Source organism: Palaemon carinicauda, chromosome 13 (genome assembly GCF_036898095.1).
Source record: "Palaemon carinicauda isolate YSFRI2023 chromosome 13, ASM3689809v2, whole genome shotgun sequence".
In the NCBI taxonomy this organism is placed as follows: domain Eukaryota; kingdom Metazoa; phylum Arthropoda; class Malacostraca; order Decapoda; family Palaemonidae; genus Palaemon; species Palaemon carinicauda.
The window spans coordinates 139728263-139746102 of NC_090737.1; the positions used below are offsets into that span (position 1 = coordinate 139728263).

Below are 17840 nucleotides of genomic sequence, written 5' to 3' on the forward strand. Positions count from 1 at the left end.
TTGCCCTCCAGGAGCCCCAGGATCACAGCCGCCACCTTCGATAAAAGATTTGAGTGAGTGCTAGTACCGGTTACATGTACTGTATGTGTTTTGTTCAATACAACCTATTAGCCTTAAGTTGCCTCGTCCTCCGTGAAACTGTTCATCGCATCACGAGAAGTCAAACCAACGACGCTCGCTCAACTGGATTCTGGCAGTTAAAGAACCCTTCAACCCTTCTATAACTATTTGCATGTGCTTTGTGCCCAACTGTAACGCTAAGCTGTTCCTACAAGAAAACGAACCTTTTGTGATTTAGCATAGAAGTATTACAGGAAGAAGTATTTCAGCACAAACTGGAAACTGCCATTGAATTGTGCATAAGGTACTGTATTCAAGTAATGACAGGTGGGTGAGGGGACTCCACCCACCTACCTAAGGTCTGTTGACATTGGTTGCTTTGTGAAAGTATTTTTAGTTGTTGCTGCTTATTTTTTTTTCTTTATTTTGTTAATGTGTAATGGGGCCACTTTATGTTGAAAGTGTCTTTGTCAATCTCCATGTTTTGTGCTCTTCTTTTAGTGGTTATTATTATTATTACTTGCTAAGCTACAACCTTAGTTGGAAAAGCAAATTGTTATAAGCCCAAGGGCTCCAACAAGGAAAATAGCCCAGTGCGGAAAGGAAAAAAAGAAAATATATTTAAGAAGAGTAACGAAATTAAAATATACCTTGTATATAAGCTATAGAAACTTTTAACAAAACAAGAGAAAGAGAAATATGATAGAATAGTGTGCTCGAGTGCACCCTCAAGCAAGAGAACTCCAACCCAAGACAGTGGAAGACATGGTACAGAGGCAGTGGCACTACCCAAGACCAGAGAACAATGGTTTGATTTTGGAGTGTCCCTTTTAGAGGAGCTGCTCACCATCTTAGATAGTCTCTTTTACCCTTACCAAGAGGAAAGTGGCCACTGAACAATTACAGCGCAGTAACCCCTTGATTGAAGAAGAATTGTTTGGTAATTTTGTATTGTCAGGTGTATGAGGACAGGGGAGACTATGTAAATGATAGGCCAGACTATTCAGTGTGTGTGTGTGTGTAGGCAAAGGGAAAATGAACTGTAACCAGAGAGAAGGGATCCAGTGTAGTACTGTCTGGCCAGTCAAAAGACCCCATAACTCTAGCTGTAGTATCTCAATGGGAGGTTGGTGGCCTGGCCAACCTACTACCTATTATTATTTGCAGTCTCTCCTCTGTTATGAGCTTGGGCGATGTTTGGGAAGAAGCGAAAGAGGCCTAACAAGCTTTTTACAGGATCTTAGAAGTAGCATATTTCAACATCGATGCCAAATGACTTTTCATTCCTTTCTTAGTTGTTCTGAGATAAGTCCTTTATGAGTACACCTTTGGATCTTGTATATGTGGAGTAATGAGGAGGACAGGGAAGATTATGATATTTTTCCATATCCTAGCTCAGCCCAGGAAGTGGTATACTTCTTTCCCTTTTGTAGATTCCCGTGCTTCTCCTGAGACTTGCCCGAGATAGTGTTCGTATCCGTTCGCACCAAATGACAACCCTAGTCTGAGTTTTTTTCTCATTATTTAGGCATTCCAGGTACTCCATCTAAATGCATTGAGGTTTCACCTTGCTGCTGCTGCCGATGTTCCCTGTATTTTCACTTGGATGGTGTAGTATTATGACAATGACTGAATACTGTGGTTCATGCTGAGGAAGCTCTCAGGCATCCTCTCCCATGGGAGCACTGTTGTTGATCGCTCAAATTTCTAAATCTCTGGTGGTATTTCTGGATGGGAAACAAACTGGCAAGCAGAAGTGAATTAGCTCCTATGGACCCTTCTCTTCTCTGGACATACTTCATCTGCAAGAAGTCCCATTGGACTAAAAGCAACTCCTTTTCTCTTTCAGTAGAAGGTGACGGAACGCTTCCGATGATTGGTACTGTCAGGGTCGTCAGTCAGGTCAATCATTTTGATATGACTCGGCTCCAGCATAGCTATGAGAGGGTGGAATGTGCGTATTTCTCCGATCTTATCTAGACTTAAGAGGCCCTCTCCTGTCCTTGCCTCATCTTTATGCACTTTGGTCCCACAAAGGGAATGGTTTGTCGTGGCCTCGGCCTCCTCAATACTTTAGTATTGAGCATCAGCAGCAGGTTCCTCTAAGAGACCATCAAACTGTTCTCTTCTTCCGAGTGCTTTGTCCTGGAAGGGGAACAGGGCAAGCAAGGAGGGAGAATGCAGAGGGTTTGCAGTCTCCTTCTCGCACTCCCATAAGGAGGGAAAAACTAGAACAGTTGGGCAATGTGGCTGTGCCTTGGGTCCAGGACTTGGGTAGTGAGTGTCCCAAACACGAGACCGTATCTCTACACCAGTCTCGTTCCAGACCTACCATCCAGGATTGCAGAAATTTCTTGTTTTTATGACAGAGGTGGAAGAAATGCAAGAGCGAAACTTGTTGAAAGTTATGGGCAATTAGTCTAGGTTTTTGCAGGCAGCTCCTCACTGTGGAAAGGTCATTTGGTGCCTGGAAGCCAATTAACTACCTCCCCCTCAAACCAGCTTGTTCGCTTTGTCTCAACATGAACACGGTACGTTCTGTAATGTCTTCCATTGAAGAGGGAGCCTTAATGCTATGAATAATAATGAAAAATTATTTTTTAAGATACCTATCCATCAGTCCTATGTGAAGTACTGTCCATTCTCTTCATCCTTGTAGTGTTCCATGTCAATTTCACATCTTTCCAACTTCCTCCAGTTCTGCAGGTGTTCCTTAGCTTGCTCACTGTATACATATTTCCTCGCTCATAATCTGGAATAAATTTTAAAATAACCAGAACAAATTGAACTTTGGTGCTCTTCTTCAATGTCAACTGGAGAGTCGAGATCATTGGAATTAGAATATGTATTTGCCACACGTATGACTTAGATTTTTGATGGAAGCAGTGCACCAGTGTGTTTTCAGTGCAACAGATTACTGTCAGTTCAGTATATTTTGGGGCACTGCTCAAAATATGTAAACCAGTGGCAAAATGATGTTGATATGGAATCTATTGCTGTTATTTAAGGAGAGTGCTGATGTAGATGATCTTAGTTTTAAAGGCTGCTCATGAGTGGCAGAAGCAAGGGACAGTAACATTGACCTAGCAAGCAGGACAATGCTCTAGAGACTGACCATGTATACATATGATCAGTGCCCAAGCCCCCACTCCACCCAAGCTAGTACCAAGGAGGGACAGGCAGTGGCTCCTGATAACTCCGCAGATAGACCTATACGCTCCCGTAAAACCCCCATCCTTAGCTTGCAAGGATGGTGAGATTGCAGCCACCAAAGGAACTAACGAGTTTGAGCGGGACTCGAACCCCAGTCTGGCGTTCACCAGTCATGGACATTACCACATCGGCCACCACAATCCTGGGGTACCTGCATTATATACCAAGTTGTAGAATGATCTTCCAAATCGGGTAGTTGAATCAGTAGAACTTCAAAAGTTCAAAGTTGGAGCAAATGTTTTATGTTGACCAGGCTGACATGAGTCTTTTTATAGTTTATATATGACATATCTGTTTTGATGATGTCACTGTTTTAAGAATGATTTATTAATTTGTTCTCATCATTTATTTCCTTTCCTCACTAGGTTATTTTTCCCTATTGGAGCCCTTGAGCTTATAGCATCTTGCTTTTCCAACTTGGGTTGTAGCTTGGCTAGTAATAATAAAAAGAATCCCTAATATTGGAATTAACATCAATTTATTTTACTTATATTGATATGAGGTGTATGTTGCGTTTATGGATCTGGAGAAAGCATATGATAGAGTTGATAGGGAAGCAATGTGGAATGTGATGAGGTTATATGGAGTTGGTGGAAGGTTGTTGCAAGCAGTGAAAAGTTTCTACAAAGGTAGTAAAGCATGTGTTAGAATAGGAAATGAAGTGAGCGATTGGTTTCCGGTGAGAGTGGGGCTGAGACAGGGATGTGTGATGTCGCCGTGGTTGTTTAACTTGTATGTTGATGGAGTGGTGAGAGAGGTGAATGCTCGAGTGCTTGGACGAGGATTAAAACTGGTAGACGAGAATGATCATGAATGGGAGGTAAATCAGTTGTTGTTTGCGGATGATACTGTACTGGTAGCTGACACAGAAGAGAAGCTTGACCGACTAGTGACAGAATTTGGAAGGGTGTGTGAGAGAAGGAAGTTGAGAGTTAATGTGGGTAAGAGTAAGGTTATGAGATGTACGAGAAGGGAAGGTGGTGCAAGGTTGAATGTCATGTTGAATGGAGAGTTACTTGAGGAGGTGGATCAGTTTAAGTACTTGGGGTCTGTTGTTGCAGCAAATGGTGGAGTGGAAGCAGATGTACGTCAGAGAGTGAATGAAGGTTGCAAAGTGTTGGGGGCAGTTAAGGGAGTAGTAAAAAATAGAGGGTTGGGCATGAATGTAAAGAGAGTTCTATATGAGAAAGTGATTGTACCAACTGTGATGTATGGATCGGAGTTGTGGGGAATGAAAGTGATGGAGAGACAGAAATTGAATGTGTTTGAGATGAAGTGTCTGAGGAGTATGACTGGTGTATCTCGAGTAGATAGGGTCAGGAACGAGGTGGTGAGGGTGAGAACGGGTGTGAGAAATGAGTTAGCGGCTAGAGTGGATATGAATGTGTTGAGGTGGTTTGGCCATGTTGAAAGAATGGAGAATGGCTGTCTGCTAAAGAAGGTGATGAATGCAAGAGTTGATGGGAGAAGTACAAGAGGAAGGCCAAGGTTTGGGTGGATGGATGGTGTGAAGAAAGCTCTGGGTGATAGGAGGATAGATGTAAGAGAGGCAAGAGAGTGTGCTAGAAATAGGAATGAATGGCGAGCGATTGTGACGCAGTTCCGGTAGGCCCTGCTGCTTCCTCCGGTGCCTTAGATGACCGCGGAGGTAGCAGCAGTAGGGGACTCAGCAGTATGAAGCTTCATCTGTGGTGGAAATGTGGGAGGTTGGGCTGTGGCACCCTAACAGTACCAGCTGAACTCGGCTGAGTCCCTGGTTAGGCTGGAGGAACATAGAGAGTAGAGGTCCCCTTTTTTGTTTTTTGAGTTCTTGTTGATGTCGGCTACCCCCCAAAATTGGGGGAAGTGCCTTTGGTATATGGATGGATATTGATATTCATTTATATGAACTCCTCTGATGTTAATATTGTTTTTCTCGAAGCTCGGCTTGCTGTATATCAACGTCTACCGTAAAAAAGGAAAAAATTAGGCTTAGGCCTCTAGTAATCTAGCGGCTAATAGCAATAAACATCGGTTGGGTTTGATCTACCCTTTTTAGTCTTGCAGTCTATGCATTGAGCTTAGTGCTGGCAAGTCACATTATTATTATTATTATTACTAGTCAAGCTACAACCCTAGTTGGAAAAGAAAGATGCTATAAGCCCAAGGGCTCCAATAGGGGAAAATAGCCCAGTGAGGAAAGGAAATGAAAAATTGATGAGAACAAATTAAATCATTCTAAAAACAGTAACAACGTCAAAACAGATATGTCATATATAAACTATTAACATCAAAACAGATACTTCATATATAAACTATAAAAAGACTCATGTCAGCCTGGTCAACATGAAAACATTTGCTGCAACTTTGAACTTTTGAAGTTCTTGGCCCATTACTTTTCATACTATATACACATGACATGTGGTTTGGCCTAGAAAACAAGCTTGTTGCATATGCAGATGATGCTACTCTCTTTGCATCAATTCCATCCCCTGAATGTAGATCTAGGGTTGGTGAATCCCTTAATAGAGATTTAGCTAGAATTAGTGCATGGTGCAAATTATGGGGTATGAAGTTGAATCCTAACAAAACTCAAAGTATGATTGTAAGTAGGTCAAGGACGGTGGTTCCTCAACATCCGGATCTCAGTATTGATAATGTTTCTTTAAATATGTATGACTCTTTCAAAATTTTAGGTGTGATTCTCGACAGTAAATTTACTTTTGAGAAACATATAAGGTCTGTGTCTTCTTCAATTTCACAAAAAATAGGCTTATTGAGAAAGTCTTTCAAGATTTTCGGTGATCAATCTATTCTGAAGAAGTGTTTTAATTCTTTCATTCTACCTTGTTTTGAGTATTGTTCTCCTGTCTGGTGTTCAGCTGCTGATTCTCATCTTAATTTGTTGGACAGAAACTTACGGTCTATTAAATTTCTTATTCCTGATCTAGATATTAATCTCTGGCACCGTCGTTCAATTAGTTCATTATGTATGTTGCATAAGATTTTTCACAACTCTGACCATCCTTTACATTCAGATCTCCCTGGACAATTCTATCCTGTTCGTAATACTAGGCAGGCAGTTAATTCTAATAGCCAGGCCTTCTCCATCACGAGGCTCAATACTACGCAGTACTCTAGAAGTTTTATTCCAGCTGTGACCAAGTTGTGGAATGATCTTCCTAATCGGGTGGTTGAATCAGTAGAACTTCAAAAGTTCAAAGTTGGAGCAAATGCTTTTTTGTTGACCAGGCGGACATAGTCTTTTTATAGTTTATTTATGACATATTTGTTTTTGATGTTGTTGATAGTTTATTATATGACATGTCTGTTTTGACGTTGTTTCTTATTTTAGAATGATTTATTTTTAATTTGTTCTCTTCATTTATTTATTTCCTTATTTCCTTTCCTCACTGGGCTATTTTTCCCTGTTGGAGCCCCTGGGCTTATAGCATCTTGCTTTTCCAACTAGGGTTGTAGCTTGGATAGTAATAATAATAATAATAATAATACTGATTCAACTACTCGATTAGGGTAGTGTGTTTGTTTTGTCTCCGTATTGTCTACGTACATTTTTTAAACGTGTGGTCTTTGCTTTCCATCCCAACTGTTTTTGTTTGGATTTCTTGAAGTTTAATAATTTTGTTATAATTTTCATGAAATGCTTCACACTAGTTAGGCAGGTCAGATACCATATAGTCTAGGAGACAGTAATTGTTCAGTGGCCACTTTTCTCTTTGTAAGGGTAGATGAGACTCTATAGCCATGGTAAGCAGCTCTTCTAGAGGGAGACTCCAAAATCAAACCATTGTTCTCTTATCTTTGATAGTGCCCTCTTCTCTGTACCATGGTCTTCCACTGTCTTGAGTTTGAGCTCTCTTGCTTGAGGGTACACTCAGGCACACTATTCTATCTTATTTTTCTTCCTCTTATTTTAAGTTTTTATTGTTTATATAGGTGGTATTTATTTTAATCTCGTTGCTCTTCTTAAAATATTTTAGTTTCCTTGTTTCCTTTCCTCACTGGGCTATTTTCCCTGTTGGAGCCCCTGGGCTTATAGCATCCTGCTTTTTCAATTAGGGTTGTAACTTAGCAAGTAATAATAATAATAATATGACTAGTTAACTATTCCAGAGTTTCCTCCAAACATCACCACCGGGATTCCTGGCCACAGGTTGATTGCCTCTGAGAACACGGGAGTTTTAATATTTATTAAAATCCTTGAAATTTTCTCTCTCCAATATGTATCATCATACATCCTTTCTTCTTCTTCGACTAAAGCTTTTCCCGCTATGTAGAGTCGATATTTCAAGTAAGCCGTTTCTAATTTCTTCTGTCTCCGATGTCCTACACTGTAAGATCTTTCTCCTCCATATCTGCTGTTATACACTCCATCCACCTCATCATATGTCCTGTGTTCCATGTAAATCACATTTTAGTTAGCTTAAGCTACTCTTTCCTTGGTCTTCTTTCATCTCGCCACTTATTGAAAACATTCACAGCCACTTTTCACTAAAAAGAAAAGTGTTCTAGGAAAATTTATTAAGATTTATATCTAAGCGTAATTTATTCAATTTTTTTTTCATTTTTATAAAAGATTGAGAGAAAAGTGTCTTTTGGTTGTGGAAAATGGGTAGTAATCTCATATTTGGATTTTTTTTCTTCATTCTGTTGACGACTTATTTTTTTGCCACAGTATAAGTTATTTTCCTTGAATATTTTTTATACTGTGGTAATAATGTGGATGACAGCGGGTGATATATTAATGACTGTATAGACATAATTATATTTGATTATCTAAAATTATAATTTTCCAAAGTGGTTGAGTAAAAGCCCTCATTATTACTGATTGTACTTTGGAATCTTGGGAGTTTAAATTATGTACGCAGTTCCGGTAGGCCCTGCTGCTTCCTCCGGTGCCTTGGATGACCACGGAGGTAGCAGCAGTAGGGGACTCAGCATTATGAAGCTTCATCTGTGGTGGATAATGTGGGAGGGTGGGCTGTGCCACCCTAACAGTACCAGCCGAACTCGGTTGAGTCCCTTGTCAGGCTGGGAGAAACGTAGAGAGGAGACGTCCCCTTTTTTGTTTCGTTTGTTTGATGTCGGCTACCCCCCATAATTGGGGGATGTGCCTTGGTATATGTATGTATGTATGAACATTGTTTTGGGGATTAGAGGATTTTTGTAAAAAATTCATGGGATCCATTTTCTCTGAGACTTCGGGGTGATTGCAAGTTGGCTTATGTCTCAACAGACTTTCTACCTTTGATAGACATCAGTGGGAAACTTCCAATTACCTTATGAACAGAGGTTAGCCATGAAGACTCTAGGTCTTCCTGCAGCACCCGCCTTTTCTACAGTATTTTGCTCTTTTTCCCATGTCATATACCAGGCCCATCTTCGCTTATGATCTCCCTAGCCTCTTCATTTCACTTATGAAAGCAAGTACCTTTTCACCTCAAGGGATCATTGGTAACTGAATGATAGTAAAATTAACTCTGTTTTGGATCTGGAGGGAAGAGGTTGGTGCCCCATCCAGGCTACAGTACTTGAGTTGTGGAAGTTCCTCCCTGCCATGTAAGGAATGTACAAGTTTGATTAGAATCTTGTTTTTTTTTTTACCAGTATTTGCTTTTTTCCCTTGGGGAAGTAATATTTTTCATTACTACATTCAGAGGGAGTAAATTAATGACAGGGTTTTTCAACAGTGCTCACTAGGTCAAGCAGTATCATTTTATGCCTCGTAAGACACTCTTGATTAGTTTGTTCCTCTTTGGACAAAGACACTCGGCTTTTATGCCCTTCGAGCCATAAGAATCAGTGAGAACCAGGTAGACCTTGTAGCATTTGAGAAAAGTGCTATGTTAAACCACAGCTAAAGGTTGTGCAAAGGATTTATAAATGACAGAAATCAAAGGTTCTGGCTGAAATATTCTCATCCTTTCACAGATGAAAGTTCTGTTGTTCCATTGTGTTCTTTCCGTAATGGAATGTCTTTCCAGAAGCTCCATTTTGGATTCAAAACACACAGTGCATGTTCGACTTTGGCAATTTTCACGTCGAGATGACCATGTAAGTCTGTCCCAAAAACTTAATTGTTCACAGGGAAGAGATATCCTGTAATATCGTGCATCTGAGGGAATGTGACCAAGTCAAACTAAACGATTGAGCATAACAGCAATTATATTATCTTTCCCATATAATGTTTTACTGCTCTTGCTAGTGACCCCAGAAATATGGTCTCCTCTTCCCTACAAGCCTAGCATATGTTTCTACACAGCGTTACCGCTTCATCTAAAGCAGCAGATCCAATTAATTTTCATGGAAACGAATATGGTTCTCGAATGAGTTTAGGGCATTGGAGCTTTGCTATCTGGCACCCAACATCAAAGTTTTTCCATATAGGTAGTAGGTTGGCTAGGGCACCAGCCACCCGTTGAGACACTACCGCTAGAGTGTTATTGGATCCTTCGACTGGCCAGACAGTAATACATTGGATCCCTCTCTCTGGTTACGGCTCATTTTTTATTTGCCTACACATATACCAAATAGTCTGGCGTATTCTTTGCGCATTCTCGTCTTTCCTCTTACACCTGACTACACTGATATTACCAAACACTTCTTCGATCAAGGGACTAATTACTGTACTGTAATTGTTCAGTGGCTACTTTCCTCTTGGTAGGGGTAGAAGAGACACTCTAGATATGGTAAGCAGCTCTTCTAGGAGAAGGACACTCCAAAATCAAACTATTGTTCTTTAGTCTTGGGTAGTGCCATAGCCTTCTGTACCATGGTCTTCCACTGTCTTGGGTTAGAGTTCTCTTGCTTGAGGGTACACTCGGGCACACTATTCTATCTAATTTCTCCTCTTGTTTTGTTAGTTTTTTTTTATAGTTTATATAGGAAATATGTTGCTGTTCTTAAAATATTTCATTTTTCCTTGTTTCCTTTCCTCACTGGGCTATTTTCCCTGTTGGGGCCCCTGGGCTTATAGCATCCTGCTTTTCCAACTAGGGTTGTAGTTTAGCAAATAATGATAATTACTGTACTGCAATGCCCGGGCTGCTACTGGCTATCACTCCACCCCCTTTTGCTCCCTTGATGCTAGCAACAGGTGTTAGGTCTCTTTTCTGTATTGCATACCCGCAGTATTTTATGCTGGATAACTCATTTCATAAGAGTTGCTAAGCGTTCGTTCATCTGCACGGGAGATTGCTAGCAGCTCCTTGCAGATATACAGGAAACTAATCAGTCCTCCACAGCCTATGAAATTTGATAATAATGAGCCCATACAGTCTTCTTTTGATCAGCTAGGAAATGGGAAAGATGAGAGGAATAATTTAATTTAAAATGCTAATTGCCCATCAAGCACTCGATCCCTGATACAGGATACATACATACATATGCCAAGGTACTTCTCCCAATTTTGGGGGCTGGCCGACATCAAACATATGAAAGAAAGCGGACCTTTCCTCTCTCTGAATGAGTTATTTTTGGCATCCCTAGCAGTACTGAGCTGTCATCCAGGGTTCTAGCCGAGATGAAATTGGATGGAATTGAAAAGAAAAATAATGGCGTTAATAGCTCCTTTTCATGATAAATTAGTAGAAATGGACTAGTTTACAGTAAATGTTTATTTAATCACTTTTTGTTGATACGCAGCAAAACTAAACTGGTTATATATAAACATGAATTTTTCATGCAATCTATCTTAGGGGATTACATGGCCATTTGAAAATCCAAGTTAACTATCTGGACAAGGCTCGTAAAGCATTTTCTGTACACAAAATTTATGTAGTTTGCTGATCTTATTACTTGTGTCAAGTTGTGCTTTTTCAAGCTTGCTTGTATTATCTTTTTATATGTAGATGACTATGAAAATCTTCTTGTAAAGAAATAGGTCATATTAATTTAAATTAATAATTTATTGCATTCATGAGGTTCGACATAGCTGTAATTGTGAAGACTATTTTTTTTTCTTTAAATGCCGCTTAAGAAATATTTGAACGGTATACCGATATCGGAGAAAGACTTCAACTCTGTTGCATCTCCAATATTGCTTCTCTCTATAACACAGCTGTAGAGTGAGGTGCAAAAGGATCAATCAAACTTCAATGACAATAATATCTTCATTTTCTTTTTTAATTATCATGACTCAAATATTCTGTCACTACTTTTATTTTTCATCTTCGTACGGTTTGTGGCACAGTTGTATTGTACCATGAGCAAAGGGACTCCTTGCTTTTAAAGGATATTGGTGGAAATGCCCTCCTTGATTGACCCTTTTACCCCCAAAGGACGTACTGGTACGTTTCACAAAAGCCATCCCTTTACCCCCATGGACGTACCGGTACGTCCTTGCAAAAAAATGCTATATTTTTTTTTTTTTCATATTTTTGATATTTTTTTGAGAAAATTCAGACATTTTCCAAGAGAATGGGGCCAACCTGACCTCTCTATGACAAAAATTAAGCTTGTTAGAGCAATTTAAAAAAAGATATACTGCAAAATGTGCTGGGAAAAAAATAACCCCCTGGGGGTTAAGGGTTGGAAATTTCCAAATAGGCTGGGGGTTAAAGGGTTAATAATTTATTGCATTCATAAGGTTCGACAACTTTAATTGTGAACTTATTTTTTTTTTTTAATGCCATTTTGGAAATATTTGAACGGTATACTGCTACCAGAGAAAGAATTCAACTCTGTTGCATCTCCGATATTGCTTCTCTCTATAATACAGCTGTAGAGTGAGGTGCAAAAGGATCAATCAAACTTCAATGACATTGATATCTCCATCGTCTTTTTAATTATCATGACTCAAATACTCTGTCACTACTTTTATTTTTATCTTAGTACAGTTTGTGGCACAGTTATATTGTACCATGAGCAAAGGGGCTCCTTGCTTTTAAAAGATATCGGTGGAAATACCCTCCTTGATTAATGACAATCGCGCTTTTCACTCGTGTGATGCCATGAACTGTTACGTAAAAGGAGTCGATTGGCATAGGTACAAGTTTGGCAGTTGCCTTCTCTACTGATATGTAAAAAAAAAAAAACACGAAGGAAAGAATTACTCTTGGTGTTCCTTATGTGCTTGGAAATGACACAGAAAAGAAGAAATCTATGATAGATAATTTTCTAAAGAGAAAGCATTGTGTTTTTGCCCTTGGTGAGATGGGGAAAAGTTTATCATATGTAAGATGGGTCAAGAGTCTTTTAAGATAGTATGATTTATGTAGAAATAATGGAAAATAGGTTATTAAAGTTTGAAATAAATTTTTAAACATATACGAGGTAGAAGGTGAGGAAGACCTAGAAATGGTTGGGTAAAGAACATGAAAAACACATTGGAAATGTATGGCCTGAATAATTTATATACTGCAAGCAAGAGGGAGAATGATTGATAAAGGCAAATGACTGAGTGTGTATGGGGTTTTAATGTTCCGCTTATTAGCCTCTTGTGTAGGTGTAAGACAAAGTCAGTGTTGTGGAGCTCATCTGCACTGGCGAGTCAACTATTTAGTAGTCAAAAGTATGAATGGGGTTATAGTGTTTTGTCTCTAGTGTCACCCACCCCTTTTAGTGGAATTGACTTATTTCTTAAAGAAAAAAAAATGTAACGGAAGAATTGCCGTCGATCGCAGGGGGATCCCTGAGCAGCTGTGGTAACCACAGTCTGCCTGCTAAAGCTAATGCTAGAATTGGCGTTCACTCCACGACCTGACCGTAGCGTTATTGTCACCAAAACTACAACACGGAAGAAAGAGTTGAGCCTCAGAAAAATAACTTTTAAGGCAATATATATTATACACAAAACTGTACGGTTTATCTTTTATTTAATCATTACCTTTTGCCTTATCTTATTTGACAGTAATATATTTTTAATTGTTTTTCAGTGATGGACGGCAAAGGCCAGAGCTTGGAGGAAGTGGAGGCCGGTATCCGCGGCATGCATCAGCCCTCGGTCAACCAACTCAGCCAGATGAACAGGAACCACTCCCACGGACAGATGACGGCCTTCAACGACTTCGTAAGTACCCTTTCTCCGTGTAGCGAAAGTTCACGTAGGTAATGCTTTAGATGGAGCATGCATATGAATTTGAAAATGGATTTATTTTGTAGACTGAAATGGATGAATAAATCTTAGCTCTTTTTCTACGAGTCTGTTTGGAACATGAGACTGCATTTAAAGCATAGTGTAAAAGTCAGAATTTAGATGTTTGTAAAACTTAAATATCTGAGATGTCATGCATGTTATCCTATACATAGCTGCAGGTTGATTAGAGTAATCGCATTATACTCTTTTTTTTGATAATTTTCAAGTACAGTACGCAGTAGATTTTGAATATTTGAAGCTTTTCATAGGATGGTATTTTTTTTATATTGTTCGAAGGATAATATTTTTTATAGTTTGTTTATATGAAAAACCAACCATAACCTTTCCAAAATTAATCTCTTTGACACGGTCAATTCATTAAAAACTCAACAAATCGACAAATAATTTAAATTTTTTAAAATATTTTGAAACGTACCTTGACTTGTGTATCTCCCAGTTTCTCTATTTCTTCTGCACTTATTCAGTTTGAAGCTTAATTGATGATTATTGGTTCCATCTTTCACTAGATATTAAGTCTAAATTAAGTTTTTCAACTTAATTTTTGTCACTCCTATTTTTGTCAACTTTTGCTTTACTTTTTACGTAGTGCTCTCATTCGCAAGTTTTTTTTTTCAAGGGAGTTCCTTTTTTTTCCCATATGAGAATACAGTGTATGTCATGTTTTAATAATAAAAAGTGATAAGAAATCTTGCTATGATGTCATTACTTTAACGTAGTCTATTTGATTTAGAAGATATGTTTAAATTAAAATTAATTACTAGTAAGCTTATCGTTTTTAGTAATTTTGTGGGAACACGGTTCTTTTTATAGGTACTTTGTTACTAAACACACTAGCATTATAATTTTAAGATTATTTGTTATCATTGTTATTATTATTATTATTATTATTATTATTATTATTATATCTGACAAGTTTTAACCTTAGTTGGAAAAGAAAAATGCTACAATCCTAAGGGCATCAACAGGGAAAATAGCCTAGTTTGGAAAAGAAATAGAGGTGAATAATAAATTATCAGAGAAATAGAAATATAAAAATTAGAATATGATTCAATGAATAGCTGTTTAAACAGATGAGTCATGTATGACTATGGAAGGCGACTTCTGTCACCCTGCTCAAAAAAAAAAAAAAAAAAAAAAAAATACTTATGATCTAATGAAGTTCCACTGATCCCTGTTTTGATTGGAAAATTATTCCACAATGTGGTCATAGCTTGAATTTAACTTCTAGAATACAGCTTAGTATTTGAGCCTTACTAAAGGAAAGGCAAGGCTGTTAGAAAAGCATACCTTGTACTACAAAATGAATGTTATTGTCTGGAAAGAATGTCCTACAAAATGAATGTTATTGTCTGGAAAGAATGTACTACAAAATGAATGTTATTGTCTGGAAAGAATGTACTACAAAATGAATGTTATTGTCTGGAAAGAATGTACTACAAAATGAATGTTATTGTCTGGAAAGAATGTACTACAAAATGAATGTTATTGTCTGGAAAGAATGTACTACAAAATGAATGTTATTTTCTTGGAAGACCTGAATGGAAAGGATGTGAATTTGGAGACATTCTATATGATATGTTCAAGGAGCTATGTGAACAAGTGTCCAAGATTAGTATCTAGATCAGGGACAAGAAATTTAATAGACCTCACATATTTATAGACACCAGATATGCTTCTCAAGCCTGCACCTTCTGTTAGTGATTCTTGTTTTGATGATTTTATCAATGTTCCCTGGTATTCATTTTGCACAAACTTGAATTTATGTAGTCAAGGGTCAATTGGTAATTTTTCAACATTCTCGTCTGAACTTGCTCCTGCTCCATGGTATTCGTACATCGCTGTACTGTATGTTGTTTTGTATTTTCAATACGAACACTCCTACATCTGCTGATGTTTCAGCTGTAGTATTTGAGTTTACAACCCTATCTTTCTGCACTTGGTCCAACATAAAAATATACTGGGTAGTTTACGGGCAATGAATAATTACATTTCTTAAATTTCATGTCTAATTCTGCTCATATGAGAGATCCAGACTTTGTGCCTGTTCTTGCTACTATGATCATGCCTGCCCCCATTTTAATTGAGATCTATATGATTGCCGTCTGGCTTTGCAGGGAATCTCTTTACTTGCTTACCCTCTAGCCAGTTCCATATTTTTGCCGAGGAGTCGTTTAAAGCTGGTGGGTAGTTTTCATTGTGTCCACAGCTTTACACTCCTTGTGGGCTAAATTATTATTATTATTATTATTATTATTATTATTACTATTATTATTATTATTATTACTACTTGCTAAGCTACAACCCTAGTTGGAAAAGCAGGATGCTATAAGCCCAGGGGCTCCAACAGGGAAAATAGCTTAGTGAGGAAAGGGAACAAGGAAAAATAAAATATTTTAAGAAGAGCAACAATACTAAAATAGATATCACTTGGTTGGTTCAACGTTGGACCATCTGTCTATTATTATTATTATTATTATTACTAGCTAAGCTGCAACCCTAGTTGGAAAAGCAATATGCTATAAGCCCAAGGGTTCCAACAGGGAGAAATAGCCCAGTGAGGAAAGGAAAGAAGAAAATAGATAAATATAAGAAATAATGAATAATTAAAGTAGGATTTCTTAAAATCATCATCAAAATGCATTTCATATATAAATTTTTTTTTACTTATGTCAGTCTGTTCAACATAAAAACATTTGCTGCAAGTTTGAACTTCTCAAGTTCTACCGAATCAACTACCTAATTAGGAAGATCATTCCACAACTTGGTCACAGCTGGAATAAAACTTCTAGAATACGGTGTAGTATTGAGCCTCGCTCTCGAGTCACCAGCAGCTATTTCCTTATCCTTCGTGGTCCTAGTTGTGAAGGGGTTGAGAGCTTAGCCACTGTTTATATGGATATCTGTTCAATATCTAGGACAGTGTTTGACAGAACAGTGACTTGTTCATTTACTTTGCCCATTTGGATGAGGTTTTATCCAAGTTAGTCTGCCTCCTGTTGCTTCTTTAGGCATCTCATTTATTGGTGATCTTGTAGGCTTCTCATTTATTGGTGATCTTGTAGGCTTCTCATTTATTGGTGATCTTGTAGGCATCTCATTTATTGGTGATCTTGCTGCTCCCCCTGCAATTTAGATTTCAGCCTGGAGACTTTGAGCTCCTTCCCTGAGGTGGCTTCCTTCCCTTTGTTGATATTCATCCTCTGTGTCTGTTAAGGAAGGCATTTTTGATGGATTAGAATTGTTTTGTTGTAGGGACCACAGCCATGTGTAAGAGCTTTCAAGTATGTTTGTAGAATTTTATTTTAAGTTATGAGTTAATTGAATTACTATATTACCTGTGTGTACACATGCTTGTCTTAGGCAAAATATATAGGTCTACAGTTTGGGCTATTCAGTTTATAATAAAAGTATTGGTAGCCATGTAAATTATCTCAAATTGGGCAAATTTATAAATTTTGGTAATATATAAATGACTTGAGGATCTGTGTGTCCTCGTTTACTACACATTGTTGAAGAATGTTTCTTTTGACATGTTGACTTAGAAAAGTTTTTACGGAGAAGTCAGATTGACGTTCATTTTTATCTTGTCCGAGATCTTACTTAATTACCTTTGTGTCACAGACTAAAATATGAGGTGTGTTAGTGATCAGGATATAACCACGTCGGAAATGTAAAGAGCATTATGAAATGTTCGTATTGCATTTTCTTTAATGGTTCATTATTAAACCCTAGGCATCTGGGAAAGGCGTAGGGTTATGTAATAAAGATCCATCCATCCATATACCAAGGCACTTCCCCCAATTTTGGGGGGATAGCCGACATCAAACAAATGAAAAAAATAAGGGGACCTTTCCTCTCTACGTTCCTCCCAGCCTGACAAGGGACTCAACCGAGTTCAGCTGGTACTGCTAGGGTGCCACAGGCTACCCTCCCCCGTTATCCACCACAGATGAAGCTTCATAACACTGAATCCCCTACTGCTGCTACCTCCGCGGTCATCCAAAGCACAGGAGGAAGCAGCAGGGCCTACCGGAACTGCGTCACAATCGCTCGCCATTCGTTCCTATTTCTAGCATGCTCTCTTGCCCCTCTCACATCTATCCTCCTATCACCTAGAGCTTTCTTCACTCCATCCATCCACCCAAACCTTGGCCTTCCTCTCGTACTTCTCCCATCAACTCCTGCATTCGTCACCTCCTTTAGCAGACAGCCATTTTCCATTCTCCCATTGAGAGAATGCAATAAAGATACTTGTGAAATTTACAGTTCTTCAAAAATGGGCTTCCCCCTCCACTCGTAACTGTAATACTCGCTGCCCTTACCAAGTCAACTCTGTGAATTAGTAAGGGCAGATTTACTTCTTTTGTAATTGGGTTTTAGAGTTTACCCAATATACTAATATACCAATATGCTGTCTCCGATGCCTTAGATGACCGTGGAGGTAGCAGCAGTAGGGGATTCAGCATTATGA

The 17840-nt window shown here is 38.5% G+C and overlaps 1 protein-coding gene and 1 long non-coding RNA gene across 7 annotated transcripts in view; one reads left to right on the top strand and one right to left on the bottom strand.

Annotated features, from left to right (window-relative positions):
- Window positions 1-17840, top strand: part of LOC137652538 (eukaryotic translation initiation factor 4E transporter-like) — a 161543-nt gene that overhangs the window by 80844 nt on the left and 62859 nt on the right. For all 6 annotated transcript variants that reach the window (XM_068386009.1, XM_068386005.1, XM_068386007.1 and 3 more), the window contains exon 9: window positions 13149-13282. In XM_068386009.1, coding sequence (XP_068242110.1) covers window positions 13149-13282 — 134 coding nt within the window. The remainder of the gene's footprint in view (window positions 1-13148; window positions 13283-17840) is intronic.
- Window positions 1-17840, bottom strand: part of LOC137652541 (uncharacterized) — a 282636-nt gene that overhangs the window by 43673 nt on the left and 221123 nt on the right. The window lies entirely within an intron of this gene.